The 22,782-nt window shown below is 39.7% G+C and overlaps 1 protein-coding gene across 5 annotated transcripts in view; it reads right to left on the bottom strand.

The window, feature by feature from the left end:
* Nucleotides 1–22,782, bottom strand: part of SPATA13 (spermatogenesis associated 13) — a 98,969-nt gene that overhangs the window by 10,856 nt on the left and 65,331 nt on the right. For 3 of the 5 annotated variants that reach the window (XM_020811067.3, XM_078390024.1, XM_072993714.2), the window contains 5 exons: nt 21,163–21,513; nt 18,312–18,456; nt 6,789–6,925; nt 6,307–6,486; nt 1,501–1,686 (listed from right to left, as the gene is read on the bottom strand). In XM_020811067.3, the coding sequence (XP_020666726.3) occupies nt 1,501–1,686; nt 6,307–6,486; nt 6,789–6,925; nt 18,312–18,456; nt 21,163–21,513 (999 nt within the window). Of the gene's footprint in view, nt 1–1,500; nt 1,687–6,306; nt 6,487–6,788; nt 6,926–10,359; nt 11,332–18,311; nt 18,457–21,162; nt 21,514–22,782 lie in introns of those variants that run through there. The other 2 variants (XM_072993716.2, XM_020811071.3) reach the window with 2 other exon arrangements.

Genomic DNA, 22,782 nt, shown 5'->3' with positions numbered 1-22,782 from the left:
AGTCAATTGGAAATTGCTGTCCGTGGTAGGCAGAGGCAGGCAGAGCTGAGGCCGAGTAAACCAGAGTCAAAGTTGCTTAAGCAAAGAGCAGTATAACAAACAACTTTTAATGTGGTGGCCTCAAGAGGACTTTGCCATGCAAATTTTAGATAGAAATATTTGTTATTTAATTATTTCAATCTGTATACTGCCTCGTTACCCGGAACACCCTCTGGATGGTACACAACTTGTCAAATTACCATTAAAAACAATGATACAAAAGTACAATGTACAATAGAACAAATAAAACTGGTTCACTAACTTAAAAATTTACTTTAAGCAGAATTAAACAAATGTAAAACAAATTGGGGCATCTCAGGTCAGTCATTAAAAACAATAATAAAAGACAGATGGTTGTTGTGGGTTTTTCGGGCTCTTTGGCCATGTTCTGAAGGTTGTTCTTCCTAATGTTTCGCCAGTCTCTGTGGCCGGCGTCTTCAGAGGACAGGAGTCAGAACTCTGTGCTCCTTCTGTTTTTATTTGTTTTTATTAATTTCCTAAAACCTGTTACCACTGAAACATCAGAGAATAAAGACAGCCACCTTACCAAATGGTTCTCTGTGCCTCAGGAGGACTTATGTGGAGTCACTCCCAGATGAGGGAGCTCCCTTCCTCGGGAGGTGCACTTGGGCCCTTCCCTTTTTCTCCTTCACTGGGGAAGCAGCCCTTTCCCCTGGCAACTGAAGACCTACCTCTTTAGAGAGGCTTCTAGGTAGTCAAACAGGGAGGTTTAGTGGGCTTTTAAAACTTTGTTTTATTGTTTTAAAATAATGTTTTTAAATATCTATGATATTTGTGTTTTCAGTTATTTGTGACTTTTCTCCTGCAAGGTGGGGAAGGCAGGATAGGAACTAAATGAATGAATGAATAAATAAACAAGCAAGCAAACGAATGAATAAACAAACAAAATAAATAAATACAACCAAGGAAGTCCCCCCAACTTTCCGTCTAACCTCTCTCTCCGTCTTCCGTACTTTTTGCCTCCCATCACTCCCATCTCAGTATGACCTCTCACTGTTACTTGCTTTGACTTCATGTCAAGCCCTCCTTTCACTCTGATCTCTCATCGCTCTGCCTTTTTCTACCTTCCCCTTCCTTCTCTCAATATGATCATTTGGCCTTCCTATCTCCATTTTTTCTGCCCTTTGTCTCCCTTCCTCATCTCCTCTTAGCCTCTTCTCTTGATCTGACTCCCTCAACACTGTTCCCTCCAGCCCTTATCTCCTTCTGCTCTCTCAGCTCTCCATCCATACTCATGTGCATGCACACATGGATCAAAGTCTTCTTTACTGTCACTCTTGCCATGTAGAAATGGCTCTACCCTTCTCTCTACCCACCATCCACTGATAGACCAAAAGAGAAGAGGGTGATCCTCAGAGATAAGAGCAGACCTGCAAGATCTGCAGGCCAGAAAGTCAACCCAAGGGTTTCTTCTTGATTTTCTGGCATTTTATAGCCCACCTCACAGATGTCCTTGAGATGTTTGATATAGATTCTCTCTGTATTCATTATTTCCTGAATGACATTCGTTCTCATCTGATCCTTGTTTTCTGCCATTTTTTGGCGATGTTTTCCAGGGTCTGCATTTGGTTCTTCATCTTGGAGGTTATGACAGTTTTCTGCAAGTTCTTCCTGATTGACCCGCAACTGGAAGCATAAGGAGGGAGGAGAAACTGAGTTGAAAAAAAGGACAGCAATAGTGCAGTCAGCAATGAAAAGTCAGTTAGCAATCAGTTGGCAAGGGGTTTCAATTATTATTTTTAAAAATCCACATGAGATCCTATATCCTATGCCAGTGAGCCCCACTGCCAACTCAGAATTCTGTGAGCTGTAGATCAGTGAAGCAATTTTCCTGAGTTTTGGGTCTGACCATAGGTAGGTGATGATGCACCTACTTTCTCTGCATGTGGAGGATCCTGGGATCACTTCCCGGCAATTCCAGGAATCAAAGAATTAGGTAGGAAAAGATGAGAAAGTGTGTACCTGAGAACTGAGAGAGCCACTGTTGATCAGTAGCCGCTCAGGGTGGTCGTATAGACCAGATGGGCGGGATACAAATCAAATCAAATCAAATCAAATCAATCAATCAATCAATCAATAATAGTGGCTTCAAAGACAAATAGTCTGACTTTGTATGAAGCAGCCTATTAGCATCCAATACTTTCTACAGCTGAAACTCTACAAAAATCAACTGGAGTTTACTATTCTTCACTCTTTGAAGTACATGCATAAAATTGATGTGTCTGCTGCCCATTCATTCATTCATTCATTCATTCATTCATTCATTCATTCATTCATTCATTCATTCATTCATTTATAATTGTGAAAATGCACTCCTAGTCTCCACCAAAACCTGGGCATCCAGGCTCAGAAACAAACCCAGGAGCACTCACAAGCTGTGCACCTGCGTGTAAACCCCATCCAGTACAAGCTGCCTCTTATTTCTTGATCTGCCTTTTGACTAGTCAGGAGCACATCTGTCTTATCTGGATTAAGTTTCAGGTTTTTTTGCCCTCACCCAGTCCATTACTGATACCAGACACTGATCTAGACCAAAATAGTTTTCTTAGATTTAGATTGAAAGAAGAGATAAGAGTTATGTCATCTGCTTATTGGTGAATCCTTTGAAGACATGTGTCCCAGATGAGAACAAGAGCAGTCATCTCTCTCCCTGGCCAACTTAAGGACACAGGAGACAAAACAGACAAGAGCTGTTTATTTCTTTGTGAGTTACATTTAGAGCTCTCATTTCCTCCAGAGAAGTCAGGAAAGTGTATGTGGTTTTTTTTCCCTTCCATTCCTCTTCACAAAAATCCTGGGTGATAAGTCCTACTATGAGAGAGTGGCTTGGCCCAAAGTGACCAAGTGAGTATCCTGGCTCTGTAGGGACTACAACTTGGGTCTCCCAGTCCTGCACAGTGGTCTCTCTCTCTCTGCTTATAAACTTCAGCTCCGTGTAGGATCATAGTGAACATTTTATAACCAGACTTCCTGTGTAAATCTGATACATAAATTCCACTTCTCATGTAGCTGGCCATTCTTAAAGCTAATCTCAAGCACAAACAGTGCACTCATCTTTAATGTATTAGTCAGTAGTCATATTACACTGTTGCTGATGATTTTAATTAATTAACGACACACACCCCTCCCCATTCCCTAATCACTCTCAATCACAAAAGGGTTTCCATGGAGGTTTGGGACCTTCTGGGAGTTGGAATTGTTTTATTTCCAAAAAAATTGTTGCCATTGATTATATCAGCAGCCTTACATGGCATAACTCGGAGGACAGGATTTCAGCCACTAATGCCAAAAAGTCTGACATTAAGAGCTAACTTTGAAATGAATCAAGCGAAGTAAGTGGTCCAAATAGCAGTCTCCAATTCTATCTACCTTCTACAGAAAAAAAGTGTTTGGTTTTTACTCTGATTGTTCAGCCTTTACCATAGGCTAAGGAAGTGATTAATTATTGATATTGTAAGTAAAAAAATAGCCCTAAAGAATAAACAAGCAGGAATGTTGAGTACCTATGGAGCTTTCATTATGGCCATTGACAGGGAACTGCAATGCACTGAGTAGTCCTCAGGTGTGTGTGTGTGTGTGTGTGTGTGTGTGTGTGTGTGTGTGTGTGAGTGTGTGTGTGTGTGTGTGTGTGAGAGAGAGAGAGAGAGAGAATCTTACCATACATGTTAATGCAGAGATACTGGTGAGTGTTTTGCAAATAAATAAATTGTAGAAGTAATGATCAGGGAAGAAGTGACAGACACCAGCTTCAGAAGGCGATTGGACAAAGATAAGGGGAATGGGATAGGGTCTATCTGTCGCAATAGATTATCTGCCTATAATACCAGAAGTGGTATCAGTTGATGGAGAAGTGCAAGTAGGAAGGTGCTGCTGCATTTGCACGACGCAGGGGATTCTCAAAGGCAGCTGTTTGTACAATTACAAATGGTGAACAGAAAACTGAATGAGACGGGGCTTTGGTCTGATCCACCAGGCTCTTCCTGTGCTCCTCACAATATTAGGCAAGTCAAGATTTTACAGGATATGAGTAGGAAGGGTGTTACCAAATTGAAACCACTGACTCGTGACCTTACTTCTCCTCCCCATTTATTTCCTTTCTTTTTACAGTAACAGAAGTATATGTACCGTATTTTTCCATGTATGAAATGACACTTTTTCCTAAAATAATTAGAGGAAAAATTAAGGGTCATTTTATACACAATAGTAAGGAGGGGAGGGAGGGATTAAATTGCCCCCTCCATTTTGTATGTATGTATGTATGTATGTATGTATGTATGTATGTATGTATGTATGTATGTATGTATGTATGTATGTATGTATGTATGTATGTATGTACGTACAGTGGGGTCTTGACTTAAGAACGGCTCGAGTTAAGAACATTTTGACTTAAGAACCACTCTCATAGGAAAATACTGACTTGACTTACATACTTAGATTTGAGTTAAGAACTGAAAAAAAAACCACGTGGGAGGCAGGGAAAGTGCAAAATTTGAACTTTCAGTTAACTGTTGGCCAGTGAAAAGGGTGCCTGCCTGCTTCCTCATTCCTCTCAGCGTTTAGAGAGTGGATTGGGAGTCTTCAGACTGCCTGGTACTGCCTGGACTGTATTTTCCCTGCCTTCCCTGAACCTTTCTTGACCTAAGAAAAAAAGAAACAAAATATCCCCCTCTAGTGGTCGAAGGCGGAATAGCAGCTTCCCATTAGTTTCTATGGACGGAAAAGAGCAGATACGGATCAAATGGTTTTCAATGCATTCCTATGGGAAATGCAGATTTGACCTGAGAACTTTTTGACTTGAGAACCGCCTTCCAATACGGATTAAGTTCTCAAGTCAAGACCCCACTGTATGTATGTATGTATGTATGTATGTATGTATGTATGTAGGTAGGTAGGTAGGTAGGTAGGTAGGTAGGTAGGTAGGTAGGTAGGTAGGTAGGTAGGTAGGTAGGTAGGTAGGTAGGTAGGTAGGTAGGTAGGTAGGTGTATGCATTACAGTATTTAATATACCGCCCCATTAGTGCCATGCACTATTCTAGGCAGTTTACAGAAGCTGAAAACATATACGTAATGATAATGTATTAAATGAGCAGTTCAAAAACAGCAAAAACTTCAAGAGGCATAAACTGAAGAATAAAACAGGGAATGCAAGGCAAATAAACAACCTTATGTAAACAAAAGTATCTCATCCAGTTCAGGAGACCGGGGTTCAAATCCTCTCAACTATGCTTTGATTATATTCCTGCGTTGAGCAGGGGGTTGGACTTGATGGCTTTATAGGCCCCTTCCAACTTCAGTTTCCTATGATTATATGCCCCGAATAATTCTCTGTCACTTAAACCACTTCACAAAATTGTTTTAAGAATAAAGGGGGGGGGGGGAAGAGGTGAAGGACAAAATTATATATATTGACACATCCCAGCCCATAGACAGGGATGCAGGATACCATGTTTTTATATTATGTATGTAAAACAAATATGCAGTGGTTTTGTTTTATGTTTTTAATGATTGCCACAAATAAAGAAAAATGGCAGCACAGGTGCCAATTTTTAATTCTATATACTTGCTATATATCTAATAAATATGAAATATGGAAATCTAATGGCAATAAGATATTTATATATACATTTACTCTTCTGCTTGTTGCCAGATTCCTTGTGTCCATTTCTCCTTGTCCACAATATGGCTTTGGGTGCAAAGAACACCACCTTCAGTGAAATAGCCAAATTAAAAAGAGCAACTTGGAGTTAATGAATCTCTTCAAGCTCTTTGAAGCCATTATATCACTGAATGAGCTGGATCTGCCTGGCATAATTTATATTAACATATCATATGATCTGGCTGCAATCCTGTATACACTTACCCAGGAGTACATGCTACCAACTCCCGTTGGACTTATTCCTGAGTGGACAAGCACCGGAATGCATTGCCAAGAAATGTATACCATGTTTTCCCCATTTCAAAAATGAACTATTCAAATATAAAAATTATGAAAACCAAACATTAAAACACATCTGAGAGTTGTATCTGTTCTCTCCTTACAAAAAGAGCAAACATGAAGCAAAAGTGAGGTCATTCTGGATAAAGATGATAAAAGCTGTACCTAAATGAAGCTAGAAAATCAAAACTGGAAATAATACAATTAATTGCTATAATCTAAATGCTACGATGTGAAAATAAGTGGCATAGCTAAACTCAAACAATGTGTCAGCCCACACCAAGGGAGCATAAAATTGCTGCTCTACTCACCCTGACAAAGCTAGCTGGAAACCATGCTTCCTTCTCTTCATTTCTTCCCCACCACCAATCCTTGTTTGAAGCTTCAAGGACTTGGATGACATCCCCAGCTTTGAAGGCTAATTCCTGGTCGTCCATGGTCACATGATCCCAGAGTGCTTCTGCATAGACCATACTCCCATCGCTTATCAACTGAAAGAGAAACGCAAAGATTCTGCCAGGCTGGCCAAAGACAAATGTGTTCCAGCAGATCTGTGGAGATGCTAACAACATGAACAGAAGTTCAAACACTGAACTAATTTCCTTGAGCTTTTGTAGGCATCCTCGGCAGAAATATTTTTGCATAAATATGGTGATAAATGAACCAAATACTTTTCAAATGGTTCAATAATATAACAAGTGTGCTTATGAATTCATAAATGTGATTGCTCATCCACAATATTTAAACAAGGTATTGTAAAAAGATTCCTGTACAAAAGTTTCCTTCTCATTACCTCGTTAATGGCTAGCTGTTCCCCTCCAGGTTGCAGGTACCTAGGATTGGGTCGGCAAAGCTCCTCATAGCTGTAATCCTCTTCGCTACCGTTGTCATCCACTAAAGCAGAAGACTCAGTACCACCATCTGCAGCACCTGGCAGGAAAGGAAAATGATGAGTTATTAAAGTATAATGAAAGGTTCTGTCATGATTTTTTAAAATTCTCCTTATGAAACAGCACAGAATTCTGATTTTCCAATTCTCACATTCACTTGCTTGGCTCAAAAACTCCAAAACCACACACACAATCAGAGTTAGACGGAGAGACATCTGAATCAATCCTAAGCAATTATCTACCCAAACGAAAATATGCTACATGGACGACAGGTACTGGTCAGTGATCTAGCCAGCCACCCCACTGTTCTTCCAGAATGCTTTATTCCAGAGATCTGGAAACTATTTTACCCTCTTCCTGACCTCAGAGGGCAATGTCCCTCAAACAGGCTGCACCTCCAAAAACTTTCAGATGCATGATTTGCTTCTTTGGCATAATCAGGTAAATCCCTATTTGGATTCCAGGCCCCCTTTTGGATTCTGGGTCAAACTTAAAGCCATCTGACTTGCATGCAATAAGGAACCCCATGAGGAATCACAGTGGGAACATTAATTAGTAGTGATCTGTCACTGTAATAACATCATTTCATCTATGCCAGTGTATGTTACAAAGGAAAACTTGGTCTATATGTTTTTAAAAATAATGTTTTACATGCCTAATAAAGGTTTCTGAAACTGAAACTGAAAAATAATGTTGTGACCCACCTTCATTCCCATACCAGGAGAAAGGCAGGTTAGGAAAAGCCATCCAATCCATATCCTATTTTTAATCTCAACTGTTGCGTAGATCCAATTGAATCAATTGCTAATGATATGTCAATATTTATAGAAATCCTGTCACACTGACCGTAAGTCAATCTACTCTAGTTGCAGCTGCCGATAGGATACTGGCCTCATGCTTCAAAATAGCTATTGGATGTTGGCCCTCCAAATGTTGGACTATAACTCCCATCAGACCTAGCCAGCCCAATGGTAAGGCATGACATACTTCATAGAGGCTGCTGCCACAAATTTGTGGTTGGAACACAAAAACCAGTCTAAAGGACCAGTGGTGCTATTTTGTGAATCCTGTTCTAACACTTCTGTATATGTCTAGTTATACTCTAGACTGGACTTTTGTTCTCCTTAAGATCATTGTCACGGATGCAGTATTTAATGAATAGTGTTGTTTTTTACAATATCTACGGCGCTGACCTAAAACAAACAAAGGTAAAGGTAAAGGTAAAGGTTCCCCTTGACAATTTTTGTCCAGTCGTGTTCGACTCTAGGGGCGGTGCTCATCCCCGTTTCCAAGCCATAGAGCCAGCGTTTTGTCCGAAGACAATCTTCCGTGGTCACATGGCCAGTGCGACTTAGACACGGAACGCTGTTACCTTCCCACCGAGGTGGTACCTATTTATCTACTCGCATTTACATGCTTTCGAACCGCTAGGTTGGCGGGAGCTGGGACAAGCGACGGGCGCTCACTCCGTCATGTGGATTTGATCTTACGACTGCTTGGTCTTCTGACCCTGCAGCACAGGCTTCTGCGGTTTAGCCCGCAGCGCCACCACGTCCCTATACAAAACAAACAAACAACAAACAAATAAATGTTATAGTGAACAACAACATGATTATTAAGAAACTCTCCTACTGGTAATTTATTCATGCCATAGAAACACATGAACATATTGCAAAGGCATAGAAAAGCTACTGTGGTACAGATGTTAGTTAATTAGGGCACACCCAGTGTGAACAGTGGAGTACTATAGTGCAGTGGTCCCCAATCTTGGGCCTCCAGATGTTTTTAGATTTCAACTCCCAGAAATCCTGGCCAGCAGAGGTGGTGGTGAAGGCTTCTGGGAGTTGTAGTCCAAGAACATCTGGAGGCCCAACTGAGCCAATTGAATCAGTTGGGTAAGGTGTTTTTTTAAAGCCATATTTTACCACAGAAATGGCAAGCTCAGGGAGGCTGGCAGCCAAATCTGTGTCCCTGGCCCCCTCTCTGTGCCACACAGACCATATTTGGAGCCATGTTTTCAAGAATGTTAAGCGCCCTTTGACACACTTCCAGTCTGAGGTGCTGGGGGAGCAGGGGGGCTTTAGGAGATGAACCTCCCTAGGATTAAGACATGAAACTGCAGAAAAATCACAATTTTTCATTTTAAAAAATACTCCATTTTAAAAGGAGGAGCTCTTTGGTGAGCACAAGAACTCAGGTGCATGGGGCGAACAGCCCACATTGTGGTTACGAGGTTTATGGGGTGACTTCTTAGTTGTTCCAACAAACCGAAGCATAAAGCCATATCAAATAAGTTTTCAAAAGGATGATTTGATTGCACGAAGGGATTGCTGACCCTTTTTGGATATTAGAGAAGAATGCATGATAAAGAGGCTGGAGGATGATCCATTGCTAAGTACAATCTGACTTGCAAGGTCACAGGTGGATGGACATTCGGCACTACAAGTGCCACAAGTGGCAGAGCTAGCTAACAGAGACAAACTGGGACGAGGAGGTTCAGCAAACCACAGCAAACTGCACTAAAACTCAGTTTCGGCTGCACTATATGTACTAGAGTGGTACTGTCCAATAATTCTGTCTCAAACACACACCAAAGGTGGCCACCAAGTTCTAATGGTGCGATAGCATTAGAGAGAAAAATACCTCTCCCACCCCCAATTATTCACATCTTGCTTTTGTTACATGAATTCTACCAGTTTGAAGTCATTTCTTTTATAGGAACTACCATAATTTTTTTAGAACTGAACCAAGAAGGACCATATTAGATTTCCTTGCCAATTTCACTCCCCACCAAAAGGAAAATGGGTCCAATTCTAATTATTTAAGACTAAATTCTCTTACTTCAATTTTGTTTCAGAACACATGATTCTACTAAACTCTATCTACAATCTATGAAATATTCCTAAAACACAGAATTATAAGTAGAAATGGAACTTACTTAACTTATTAAAAGGCAAGTGTTCACAGTGTAGACTCACTGGAAAGCAACTTTCCTTATAATCAGAAAATAGTTCCCAAATTCACGATTATTTTGGAAGATTTCACCCTCTGCTAGTTTTAAAGGCATGATAATACTGCAAACATTTATACACAAATATTATATACAAATATTCTAAAAGAATCATCTGTTGAAATATAATTAATTTGAAGAACAATCCTGCTTTGCAATACAAATGCTTAAATTCGACATAGCTAGTTTTCTGACTCTTGCTCTCTACAGCCATTTCTCTATTGTTTACTGCTGGCAGTAAATACCCAGACATGAATAGGCTATTCTTATCTCTTTTACAGACTATCAAAACTGAAGACAGAGACAAAAAAGCCAGAATACAACTGGCTTTTATCTCATTTTATTTTCTGTGCTCATCTGCCAGCCTTGCTTTATTTTATATCTGAGTCAAGCCTCATGATAACAGTTTAAAAACAGAAATGCCACAGAGAATAAATGGAGTTCCATCTCCTACTGAAACATACCTATCTGAAGGCTTTCCAGACTCCAGAACCGGGCTATTTCCTCTCTGGCTACCATCCTGCTGTCCAAAAAACACACACAAAAAAACCTGCCCGACTATACACAATGCAGAGCTGGGCTTTTAATAGGTAAGGCCTAGCCCTTAAAAAAAACACCCTGTGGGCCAGAGAGGCTGCAAGCTACTGGAAATGCAGAAACAGCTTATTCATCGCTTTGAGCTTCTGTTCGTGCATTTCAGGCCGGAGTCTACTTCGAAACTGACAGCTCACTCTCTGTTCAGTGTAGCTGTGAGTTTAGTGCCTTCAGTGACATCATGAGGTACCCTGCAGGAGGAAGTTACAAAACAAATACATGCACATGTGCACACACAGTATTCATGCACATGACACATGCACACAATGTACTCCTGCCTTAAATCCTCGCAGAACAGATTTATTACTGCTACTCTGAATTAACTGCTCACTCTCTGCTCAACTATGTTCCTCTTGTTCTCTCTGGCCCAAAGGAAAGGCTATATCACTAAAGAACAGATTTCTTCTCCTTACCATATGTTTAAAATTTTGAAAAACTTAGCATAAGAAACAACATTATTTCAGAATGGAAGTTTTGAAGTAAAAAATGAAACATAATGCAGACCTTCAGTAAAAATTATTTGTAAGCTTGTCTATGCAGCGTGCAGGTTTCCCGGACTTTTGGCTTCAAGAGTCAGCTCTTAACTCCTCTCTTAGTTCTTTTTTCAATTGTATGTTTTGTGGGTCAGTGGCCGCTCATGGTCTGAACCAGGAGGGGTCACCTCTCAGGTCACAAGTCACTCAGGCTGTGTGTCAAGCATCAGATCAGCCTGCTTAAGTATCATCAGCTGAACCTACATAGGCCAATGCTTTAGCAAGGTCTATAAAGGGCTTCATCTTGAGCAGAGCTTGTTCCTCAATTACAACAACTCTTGTTTAGACTCACGTTTCTGTTCTCTCTCCTGGTCCCCTTTCCTGACCTGCCTTCTTTAAAAGGTTTCTCTTTCTTTTCTTTTCTTTTTTTTACTAAGTCACTGCTTCTGGCCCTTGAAATTATGTATGTACTTACTCAGTAAGTCAAAGTTTACATCCCAGAATTCTTCCACTGAGCTCAAGATAGTATATACAGCCCTCCTCCGACTCATGTTATCTTCACAACAACCTTGAGAGGTAGACTATGCTTAGAAAAAGTGAGTGGCCCAGCTACATTGTATTTCAGGGCTCAATGGGGAGTTAAACTCTGATCTCCCAAATAAATGCCAGTCCAACACTCTATCTCATGTCACTTATTGACTCTATTTACTGTATCTGCCTTGTTTGGAAATCAATCTGAGCATGATTTGGACCATATGCACATCCACCCCTCAGACTGACAGATAGCTCATCCAGACTATTTTATGTTCCTTTGAAAGCTTTAATATTTTGTAGTGTACTCTTCTGCAACATGTAATTCCAGGGCAGCCAAGAGAAAACATTTTTTAAAAAAATCTATACAATAAAATAGAAAGTTAGATAAATAAATAATGTAATTTCAAAAAATAGAGGGATCATAGCATGTTTGAGTTAAAATAAAAACAAAAAGCAGCAACAAAGAAGTTCAGAACCCCAGATAAATGTTTAAAAATCCATTAGGGCATGCAAGAGGAAAACTCCTCTGAGATAGCATTTCAAATGCAGGGCATCACAAACTGAGAAAATATATTCCAGTAATCACCCCATTCAATGGAATTTCCCTTGTCAAAAACATTTTCTTAAAATTGACATAAGTCAACTGTATGGCTGCTATAAGGACTGGGCTGGAGTAAGCCGAGGAAAAACGGTTGCTTAGTTCAAATAGAAAACCACAAAATCTGTAGTCACATCTGTGAAATCAGCCTTGCTCATTCCTAAGAAAGGGGAAACTGGGTTTTCACATGTACTGCTAAAATTGTGCCCCAGACTCAGTTTGTTGTATACAATATTTGTATTTGTGCCTCAGAAAAATTTGTAAGCAATCACATTCATCAATTTGAAGAAGCTAAATTTGTATATATGAACACCAAAATAATTTATCTATGGAGTAATGATGAGTGAGGAGTGAGCAAAAGAGATCAGCTGTCACATTTTCCGCTTTCCCTTAGCTGAGTAAACAAGTGACCTTCACAGACTTTATCACACCACAATCTAAAATTGTTGCTATGGACAGCCACTTCTCTATATACATCAACTCTTTGCCAGCAGCAGCACCAATGAGTTACACCAGTTTAGGGGGGAAGTTGCTTTCTAATCATTCTACTGTGCCTACCTGAGCACATCTCAAAACACATCTGGCTTGCCCTGCTACATTTCTGCACTGGACCATTTTTTTTTTTTAAAAATGCCACTAAATAACTGTTTGGTTCCTCAAGACCAATGGTACCCAACCTTGGGTCCCCAGATATTCTTGGCCTACAACTCCCAGAAATCCTGGCCAGCACAGTTAGTGGGAGTTTTAATCCAAGAACATCTGGGGACCCAAAGATAGAAACCACTGATCTAGGCAGAAAGTAAATTTAGCACTTTAAAAAATCAGAGTTCTTTCTCTTCAGATACCATCAGCTTACTTCTATTAATCCTTTATCTGGAACATTTCCCCCTACATACCCAACTGACTTGGTCAAAAGATCATTCAGCCCCTGCTGTGTGTGTGTGTGTGTGGGCACCAATGTGTAGCCTGCATAATTAACTTGTAAACCACCCAGAGAGTGCTTGAAGCGCTATGGGGCGGTATATAAGCAGCACACTTTGCTTTGCTTTGCTTTAAATAATTTCAAAACACCCACAAAAGTCATGTGGCTTCCTGGATGCTGCTGGTTCTGATGAAAAAATTAGAAGCCAGATATTATATGACAATCTCATTTGCAAAAACTTGCATTTCTCTATCATTTGAAGGTGGATGGGCCCAGTTATCAAAAAATTGCCATCTGACCTACACTAGCATCAAATAATCCAAGTGTGTGTTTTTATCCACTATCTGTTTCCACCACTGACCAATTAAATGGCCCTGGAAGGCAAGGAGGGCCTGAAGGCAAGAGCCCTCTTCAAATCGTCTGTGCTCAGAATCTGGTTTTCAGGTGTAGCCAGCCAGCCACTACATTACTAATTTAATATTGTGAATACACAATATTGTGGGCACATAAAAGAGAGGGAGATACCAAAAGGAGAGAAAAAATATTTCCAATGGTAATCATAATTAATAGGGAAAAGCTCAATTATGCTTGAAGGGCCTTATCATAACTATTCTGTATATAAAAATGTATTTTACAATAATGGATGACACGCTGATAGGAAACAAGTTGCTTGGAAAAATAAGAGTAAATTGTACAAATGTATGCCACAAGCATGTAATATAAAGTTGGTGTGTACTATTGCAGGAAAAAGCATCACTTTGCTCCTAAAAGCCTTTCCTATCTTGATTGTCAGTACTGCTGCCATGCTAGATTGGTCATGATTTATTAATGCACATTTATAGACTCATGTAGAATGTGCAATACATACAGTATACTTACAAAATCCCTAGTGAAAATAATAGCATCACTCACACATCTTGTTTACAAATTCTAAGAAATGTATAAAGATTCTATAATATTTTAACTGTTTTGGCATTAAATTCCAGGTTTTCACAAGTTAAATTACATAAAATTGTTGTTGTTTAGTCGTTAAGTCATGTCCGACTCTTCGTGACCCCATGGACCAGAGCACGCCAGGTCCTCCTGTCTTCCACTGCCTCCCGGAGTTTGGTCAAATTCATGATGGTAGTTCATTGACACTGTCCAAGCACTTTGTCCTCTGTCGTCCCCTTCTCCTCTTGCCTTCACACTTTGCCAACATCAGGGTATTTTCCAGGGAGTCTTTTCTTCTCATGAGATGGCCAAAGTACTGGAGCCTCAGCTTCAGGATCTGTCCTCCCAGTGAGCACTCAGGGTTGATTTCCTTTAGAATAGGTTTGTTCTCCTTGCAGTCCAGGGGACTCTCAAGAGTGTCCTCCAGCACCACAATTGAAAAACATAAATTCTTCAGCGGTCAGCCTTCCTTATGGGCCAGCTCTCACTTCCATACATCGCTAATGGAAAAACCATAGCTTTGACTATGCGGACCTTTATCGGCAAGGTGATGTCTCAGCTTTTTAAGATGCTGTCTAAGTTTGTCATCACTTTCCATCAAAAAAGCAGGCATCTTTTAATTTCATGGCTGCTGTCAACACTTGCAGTAGTCATGGAGCCCAAGAAAGTAATATCTGTCACTGCCTCCATATCTTCCCCTTCAATTTGCCAGGAGGTGATGGAACCAGTGGCCATGACCTTTCTTTTTTTTTTTAGGTTGACCTTCAGACCATTTTTGGCACTCTTCTCTTTCACTCTCATGAAGAGGTTCTTTAATTCCTCCTCACTTTCTGCCATCAGAGTGGCATCATCTGCATATCGGAGATTGTTGATATTTCTTCCGGCAATCTTAATTCCGGCTTGGGATTCCTCCAGTCCTGCCTTTCGCATGATGTATTCTGCATATAAGTTAAATAAGCAGGGGGACAATATACAGCCTTGTCATACTCCTTTCCCAATTTTGAACCAATCAGTTGTTCCATATCCAGTTCTAACTGTTGCTTCCTATCCCACATATGGGTTTCTCAGGAGATAGACAAGGTGGTCAGGCACTCCCATTTCTTTAAGGACTTGCCATAGTTTGCTGTGGTCCATATAGTCAAAGGCTTTTGCATAGTCAATGAAGCAGAAGTAGATATTTTTCTGGAACTCTCTGGCTTTTTCCATAATCCAGTGCATGTTAGCAATTTGGTCCCGAGTTCCTCTGCCCCTTCGAAATCCAGCTTGTACTTCTGGGAGTTCTTGATCCACATACTGATGAAGCCTACCTTGTAGGATTTTGAGCATAACCTTGCTACCATGTGAAATGAGTGCAATTGTACGGTAGTTGGAGCATTCTTTGACACTGCCTTTCTTTGGGATTGGGATGTAGACTGATCTTTTCCGGTCCTCTGGCCACTGTTGAGTTTTCCAAACTTGCTAGCATATTGAGTGTAGCACCTTAACAGCACCATTTTTTAAGATTTTAAATACTTCAACTGGAATGTCATCACCTCTACTGGCCTTGTTGTTAGCAATGCTTTCTATAGCGGACTTGACTTCACTCTCCAGGATGTCTGGCTCAAGATCAGCAGCCACACTATCTGGGTTGTCCGGGACATCCAAATCTTTCTGTTATAGTTCCTCTGTGTATTCTTGCCACCTCTTCTTGATGTCTTCTGCTTCTGTGAGGTCCCCTACCATTTTTGTCCTTTATCATGTCCATCTTTGCACAAAATGTTCCTTTTATATCTCCAATTTTCTTGAACAGATCTCTGATTTTTCCCTTTCTATTATTTTCTCTATTTCTTTGCACTGTTCTTTTAAGAAGGCCCTCTTGTCTCCCCTTGCTATTCTTTGGAAGTCAGCATTCACTTTTCTGTAACTTTCCCTGTCTCCCTTACATTTTGTTTCCCTTCTCTTCTCTGCTATTTGTAAGGCCTCATTGGACAGCCACTTTCCTTCTTGCATTTCCTTTTCTTTGGATGTTTTTTTGTTGCTGCCTCCTGTACAGTGTTATGAGCCTCCATCCATAGTTCTTCAGGCACTCTGTCCACCTAATCGAGTTCCTTAAATATGTTCTTCACTTCCACTGTGTATTCATAAGGGATTTGGTTTAGATTATACCTGACTAGCCCAGTGGTTTTTTCTATTTTCTTCAGTTTAAGCTTGGGTTTTGCTATAAGAAGCTGATGATCAGAGCCACAATTATCTCCAGGTCTTGTTTTTACTGACTATATAGAACTTCTCAATCTTTGGCTGCAGAGAACATAATCAATCTTTTTTTGGTATTGCCCATCTGGTGATGTCCATGTGTAGAGTTGCCTCTTGTGTTGTTGGAAAAGAGTGTTTGTGATGACCAGCTTGTTCTTTTGACAAAACTCTATTAGCCTTTGCCCTGCATTGTTCTGAGCTCCAAGGCCAAAATTACCTGTTGTTCCTTTTATCTCTTGACTCCCTACTGTAGCATTCCAATCCCCTATAACGAGAAGAACATCTATCTTTGGTGGCTGTTCTAGAAGGTGTTGTAAGTCTTCATAGAATGGTCAGTTTCAGCCTCTTCAGCATCAGTGGTTGGTGTATAAACTTGGATTACTGTGATGTTGAAAGGTTTGCCTTGGATTCATATTGAAATCATTCTATCATTTTTGAGATTGTATCCCAGTACAGCTTTTCCCACTCTTTTGTTTAGTATTAGTTTACTCAATTTCTTCTACAGGATTCTTGCCCACAATAGTAGATATGATAATCATCTGAATTGAATTCGCCCATTCCTGTCCATTTTAGTTTACTGACGCCCAGGATATCAATGTTTATTCTTGCCATCTCCTGTTTGACCACATCCAGCTTCCCAGGTTCATAGATCTTACATTCCAGGTTCCTATGCAGTATTTTTCTTTGCAGCATTGGACTTTCCTTTCACTTCCAGGCGCGTCCATAGCTGAGCATCCTTTCGGCTTTGGCCCAACCACTTCATTAGCTTTGGAGCTACTTGTCCTTGTCCTCTGCTCTTCCTCAGTAGCATGTTGGATGCTTTCCGACCTGAGGCGCTCATCTTCCAGCATCATATCTTTTAACCTTTTGTTTCTGATCATGGAGTTTTCTTGGCAAAGATACTGGAGTGGCTTGCCAGTTCCTGCTCTAGGTGGATCATGTTTAGTCAGAACTCTCCACTATGACATGTCTGTCTTGGGTGTCCCTGCATGGCATAGCCCATAGCTTCTCTGAATTACTCAAGCCCCTTTGCCCTGACAAGGCATCAATCCATGAACGGTAGATTACATAAAATACCAGATTTAAAAAAACAATGGAAAAGAGACTCAACAGTAACATAATTAAGATCTATACCAAACAGCCAATTTAACCCAATTAATAAACTTAATATCATTTTCGTAACAGCCTTCAGGATAATACCAGGTTTCAGCTGACCAATCATGATCACAATAAAATGACATTTTGGCATACATTTTTTGTGACTAAAACTGACAATTTATACAAATCTTGCCGAATTCTGGGAAGTGAGTGTTTTACACACGTACACATACAATCTGAGATAATGGTTTCCCACTGGATTTTTGATAAGACCGATGTCCCAGAAAATACTGTAATCAATTACTTTTCACTGTTAGTGGAAGATTCTTTGATACATTGAAACTTAAGGTAAGAAATCAACTTATACTAATTCTATTCAAAACTTACAGCAGCCTCCTTACAAATAACTAATTAAATAACTAATGAAGCCTATAAGCGGTGGTAGGGGGAGCTGTCAGGGGATCTGTGAAAACTTATTTCTTTCCTTTCACCCCATAGAACTCTTGCTTCTTTCCAATTAATTGAAGCCTTCCAATTAGGACTCACAGCATAGGTTATATTATTTATTTACATATGCACGTCCATTTGTATCCTATCTTTCTGTGTTGTTACATAGCCAAAGCTGCTTATAATATGAAATCTATATCCAGATGAAGCTACATAAAATAGTTACAGCAAATTATAATTGCCGTTACGTTACTTCCCCAAAATGTGTTCCAATAAGCTGATCTACTCAGTTTTCACTCATCTCTTTGTGATTTGCCAACACAGTTGAGCTAAACCTATTGGAATCTGAAATTGCATTCTCTTTCTGCCAGATTTTACATAATTTTTATTTTTCATTCTCCAAAGTCCTTCATATTTGCATGTAAGGTTCAACATGTCCTGGAGAGCAATCTGATCACAATAGGGGCTCCTGTGTGGAAGCTACAAAAAAAAAGTGTTGACACCACAACCAATCAGGCCAATTTCTGAGTACAGCAATTGGCAGGTTTGCTTATTTATTTTGGATTAGCTTCATATGATACTCACCGCTGGATGCTCTCATTTGTCGCTTACATCCAACTCTGTCCAGGCCAATGGGTGTGCTTTGAGAAAAGGTGAAAGGGCGGTATCTGGCCGAGACAGCTTTGTAAGGAGGAACCTGATGAGCTGGTACTGGAGGACGTGCAACTGGCTGAAAAGGGAAAGAAGAAAGGGAAATTGCTACCATGAAAACCCACCTGATGGCCTCATACGATGCCATGCAGAAAGCAATATTTATTTAGGAGCAAAATTGTTAACTTACGCAAAAAGTGTTGAACTACAAAATTCCATGTAACTGTAAAGTGAATTTAGTTCTCTAGCAATTAATATTTATGCATTCAAAGTCATCTTACCCATACATGAGAGGGAGGCAGCAAAGGGCCTGAGGAAGATTCACAAAAGCAGCAACAAACACTTCAGGGGTGGTGGGGAATAGTCAAGTGACAACCCAAAACTGCTCTGTAAGAATGAAGCATGCTCAATATACACAGAATATTGAGTGACTAGAATGAGGTGTCATAGAGGAAGGCAGAGCTAATTGACTTAAATACTGAATATGAGCATTCCACAATGCAATATTATGCTACAGGCCCCACATGATATTTCCTCTTACTAGCCACATGTAAAATGGATTTTTCACAAAATTCAGTGGGGGAATTAATACTGCTTTTTCTTCTCAATCAGGTGTATGACTAAGATGGAAACAGCACCTAATCAGCTATGATAACTTCATGATTCTTCTTGCATGCATGTAAAAATTCAATTAAGACTCTTGTCATAGTACAGTATTTTTCTTACACTAGAGAGATATTCAAGCCTCTCTGAGAAAGCATTCCAAAGATAGGGTTCTGCTATTGAGAAGTCCCTTTCTTGGTGATCACCTGCCAAAGCTCAGCAGAGCAAGTCAAAGGCATCCACAGAGAAGCAAGATTTGTCTGCCAGCATCAGGGGATTGTAGGTTTTGGTTTCATTAAGGCATCCCATTGATTTTGTTCCATGTACCGAGCACCAAATGTGTTATTAAAATACGTTTTTAAGGACTGTACAGTATTTCATATGCTTACCTATCTGTCTATTATTCTGTAAGCCCACATTCTCCAGTAAATAAAATAACTTTGGTTCCTCGTTTGTAGTATGTTTAACAAAACAATGTTTAATAAAACAATGGCTGAATTCCTGAAACATTATCCATTGAATGCCAAGTCATGTGGCTTTATGTGCAACGGATTATATTTATTGGAGGTTTCTTAACTCATGGCAACTCACTTCCAAAATTATACTTTTTGTGTAACTGTGCACCAGTGCTTTGGCTGATGTATGTTTCTCACTACTTTTGCCTTATTTGACCACACTTTCCAACTTCCTTATTATTTAGTTTTGAATTTCTGTTTAAGACAGGTGCTAGGTGCTTCATGCTTATTCTAGTAATGATGAACTAGGACTCAAGAGACTTGGGTTCAAATCCCATTTCAGCCATGAAAACTCTTTAAGGCCAACATTGATAAAACCACTCCTGAAATATCGCACATATCTTGAAACCATACTAGGGTTGCCATTAGTCAGATATGACGACGGCAAATAATGTAACATGCAGTATCAGTGCCTCAAACCCCTTATCAAACTGAAATTCAAGGGGGGTCTTACTTACAGCAACTGGACACTGTTCATTATTTTATATTTAGCACTTTAGTTTTTCTGCAAGAGTTTCAGCCCACTTCCTTTCAAATACATCTTCAGATTTTAAACAAAGCATACTTACATTTAGGAAGAATACAGTTTTTAAAAGTATCAATACAAATAATAGGCTTACTCAATGACACCTGCACACCTGTATACAGCATGTGCAGAGGAATCATATGTGTGAGAGAATCTCCCTTTCCCCTTTTAAAATATATTGTGTGCAGCAAAAAGAAAAAGAAAAAAAAAACAGATTCAGGAGGAAAAAATCCTTTCATTTTGCTGGTAACCTAAAAAAAAATCTGTAAAATAATGAAACAATATTCATAGGACACAGTAATAAGGTTTTAATTATAAACTGCTGCAAGAAGTGTTATATGAAGTTAAAGGTCCATCAAAAAAAGCAAAGTTGTGTATATTTGAGAAGTCATGCTGCAGCCCTCCTGAAATCAAAATTCCTATTTATTTTTCCAAGGTGAAAATCAACTCTTTTTTTTGGCTAGAGAACATTCAAAGCAGACAGGAGTGTGCTAAATAAAAAATGCCCACTGGAAACATGCACAGTGCAGTTCTAAGTGAAATATTTAACAAGTCCATCAAAAGGCTCATTTACACGGTGCCAGTCATGACAAAATGAACTCACCTAATAATTTGGCAAAAACTGAAGGCCAGTTTCAATGTTAACAAAGTCTAGTCAGGCTCCACTTTGATATTAATCATATGAGTCTGTTTTGAAAGCTGCAATATTTTTTTCTAAATCTTTTGTGCAAATCTCAGGGGAAAAACGCTTCTACATAATTCCAATTATAGAACATTTTTCAAAGGATTAAAAACACTGTTGTCTTATTAATACTGTAATCTATATGCAACAATGGGCTGTATCTCTTATTGAATCGGTCACCCAGAAGTACAAACAGATAAACAGAAAATAATTGCAAATCTCATACAAGGAGCATTCAAGGAAGAAAGATGGTAATATACAGTGCAAAACAAGAATCATCCATATATTAATATTAGTTAATCTTATATCATGCTTTTAGAATAGTAGTAGTTGATGATGATTTGGGAGAAACAGAAGGAAGGAAAGGAGTGTCCACTATTTTCTAATTTGAAGGTTACAGGCAAAGAAGGAAGATGGTCTTTTGACTGAGTTTCACAGATAGAGGATTTCATGTCTTACTTGTGCAAGGAGATCTGTTATTTCTTCTGTTTGGTTGGTCCCATAGAAACTGACCCCACCAATGACAGAGATGGGTCTTCTTTTGCGTCCTCTTTGGTTGGCTACTGCACAGGTTCCTGGTTCATCTAAAGATGATCTAGGCTCACTGTCATCATCCACACAGTCCACTTGCTGAGACTCCACAGCAATGGAATCCTCTGGGATTGAGAAGCTTCTAATTGATAGCTGACCATAATCTGAGAGGGGTCGAGGCCGAGATCTTTTTCCAGAGCCCCATCTTCTAGTGGCGACCCTTGGAGCATCTGTTCTTTCTTCATCTTGGGGCTTCTTCCAGTGATCATCAGAAACAACCTTTTTTTTAGAGGTGAACAAGTCAGATAAGCCAAAAGCATTTTAAAATGTAGACTACATCCTTCTTGTAGTGTAGGGATTGATTTTCTTTACAGACAAGGTGCAGATAAACATTCATTAAACACTAACAATTAAATAGTTACACAAATAAAGCAAAGCACAATAAAGTAAATAGGTTAGGAGTTTAAAATCCAGTTAAAACCATAGCTGAGATTACATGTGGTGGTTTGAAATAAGCTATTATAAGCAAGTGAGAGTAGAAAGGTAAATCAATTGCACTGCCTTTTACTAGTCAATATTAACACACATGACGATTTTTTTTTAAAAAAAGAGGTCCATTCAATGGGAAGAATTTATTTGTTGCAATGTGGACTGATAAGGTACTAGCAGATGGTCAACATATAAATTTTTTTTTCAGAAATGATCACATTCCTGTGTTCTAGGAATCTGGTCTTTAGAGGTTAGGAGTTCGGTTCCCTACTGTGCATCCCAGAAGAGGCAGCCTGCGTGGCCTTGGACAAGCTGCACAGTCCCAGGAAGCCCCCAGAAGAAGGGAATGGTAAACTACTCTTGAATACTCTCTAGAAAACTCTGAAAAGGGTCACTGTAAGCAGAATTGACTTGAGGGAACACAATAATTAATACAACTGCCACCTCTTTGCCACCCATATCAGGGCCAGTGATCTGTAACCCCACCATCCAGCTGTTTATATCCTGTTGGTTTTAAACAGAGGAAACATCTTCTGATTCCTGACGTGCAAGGAAATAGTAACAGAACCTCTCCAAAGTTTCAAACAGGAATCTTTCCTAATGGTGCCTAAAGATGCCAGCAACTGAACCTGGAACATTCATGAAACACAAGTTCTGGGCTGAAAGGCAGCAATATCATTCATGTTAGGCATTTTCACCTTTTAGGAGCTGAAAACGATGGTTTTGTTGCTTGCAAAGCACAGTGCAATTGCTTACATTATTTTTCTGGTCTAAAAAACACAGCCTGATTCTATGCGGAATATTCACACTGTTAAAAATACCCTCCTAGCTTTTAGATCTTTTCCCTTATTGCCTGTGGTCAAACCCAGCCGCCAACACCAACGCCCCACACCAGCCACAATGAATGCAGGTAATCACTGTACATCTTGTCACCAACCATCTGAAATGAAGGAAGAAAGTAAGTGGCATACTGTAGAACTGGAAGCAAGGGCTTGACAATTTGTAACTTCCTTGCTGGCATAGCTATCCTCACTGGAAGACCTAGACACCCTAGAACAG

The sequence above is a fragment of the Pogona vitticeps genome, chromosome 3 (genome assembly GCF_051106095.1).
Source record: "Pogona vitticeps strain Pit_001003342236 chromosome 3, PviZW2.1, whole genome shotgun sequence".
NCBI classification, from domain to species: domain Eukaryota; kingdom Metazoa; phylum Chordata; class Lepidosauria; order Squamata; family Agamidae; genus Pogona; species Pogona vitticeps.
The sequence above is the reverse complement of the archived record's forward strand: the minus strand, read 5'-3'. Positions and strand labels throughout refer to the sequence as shown.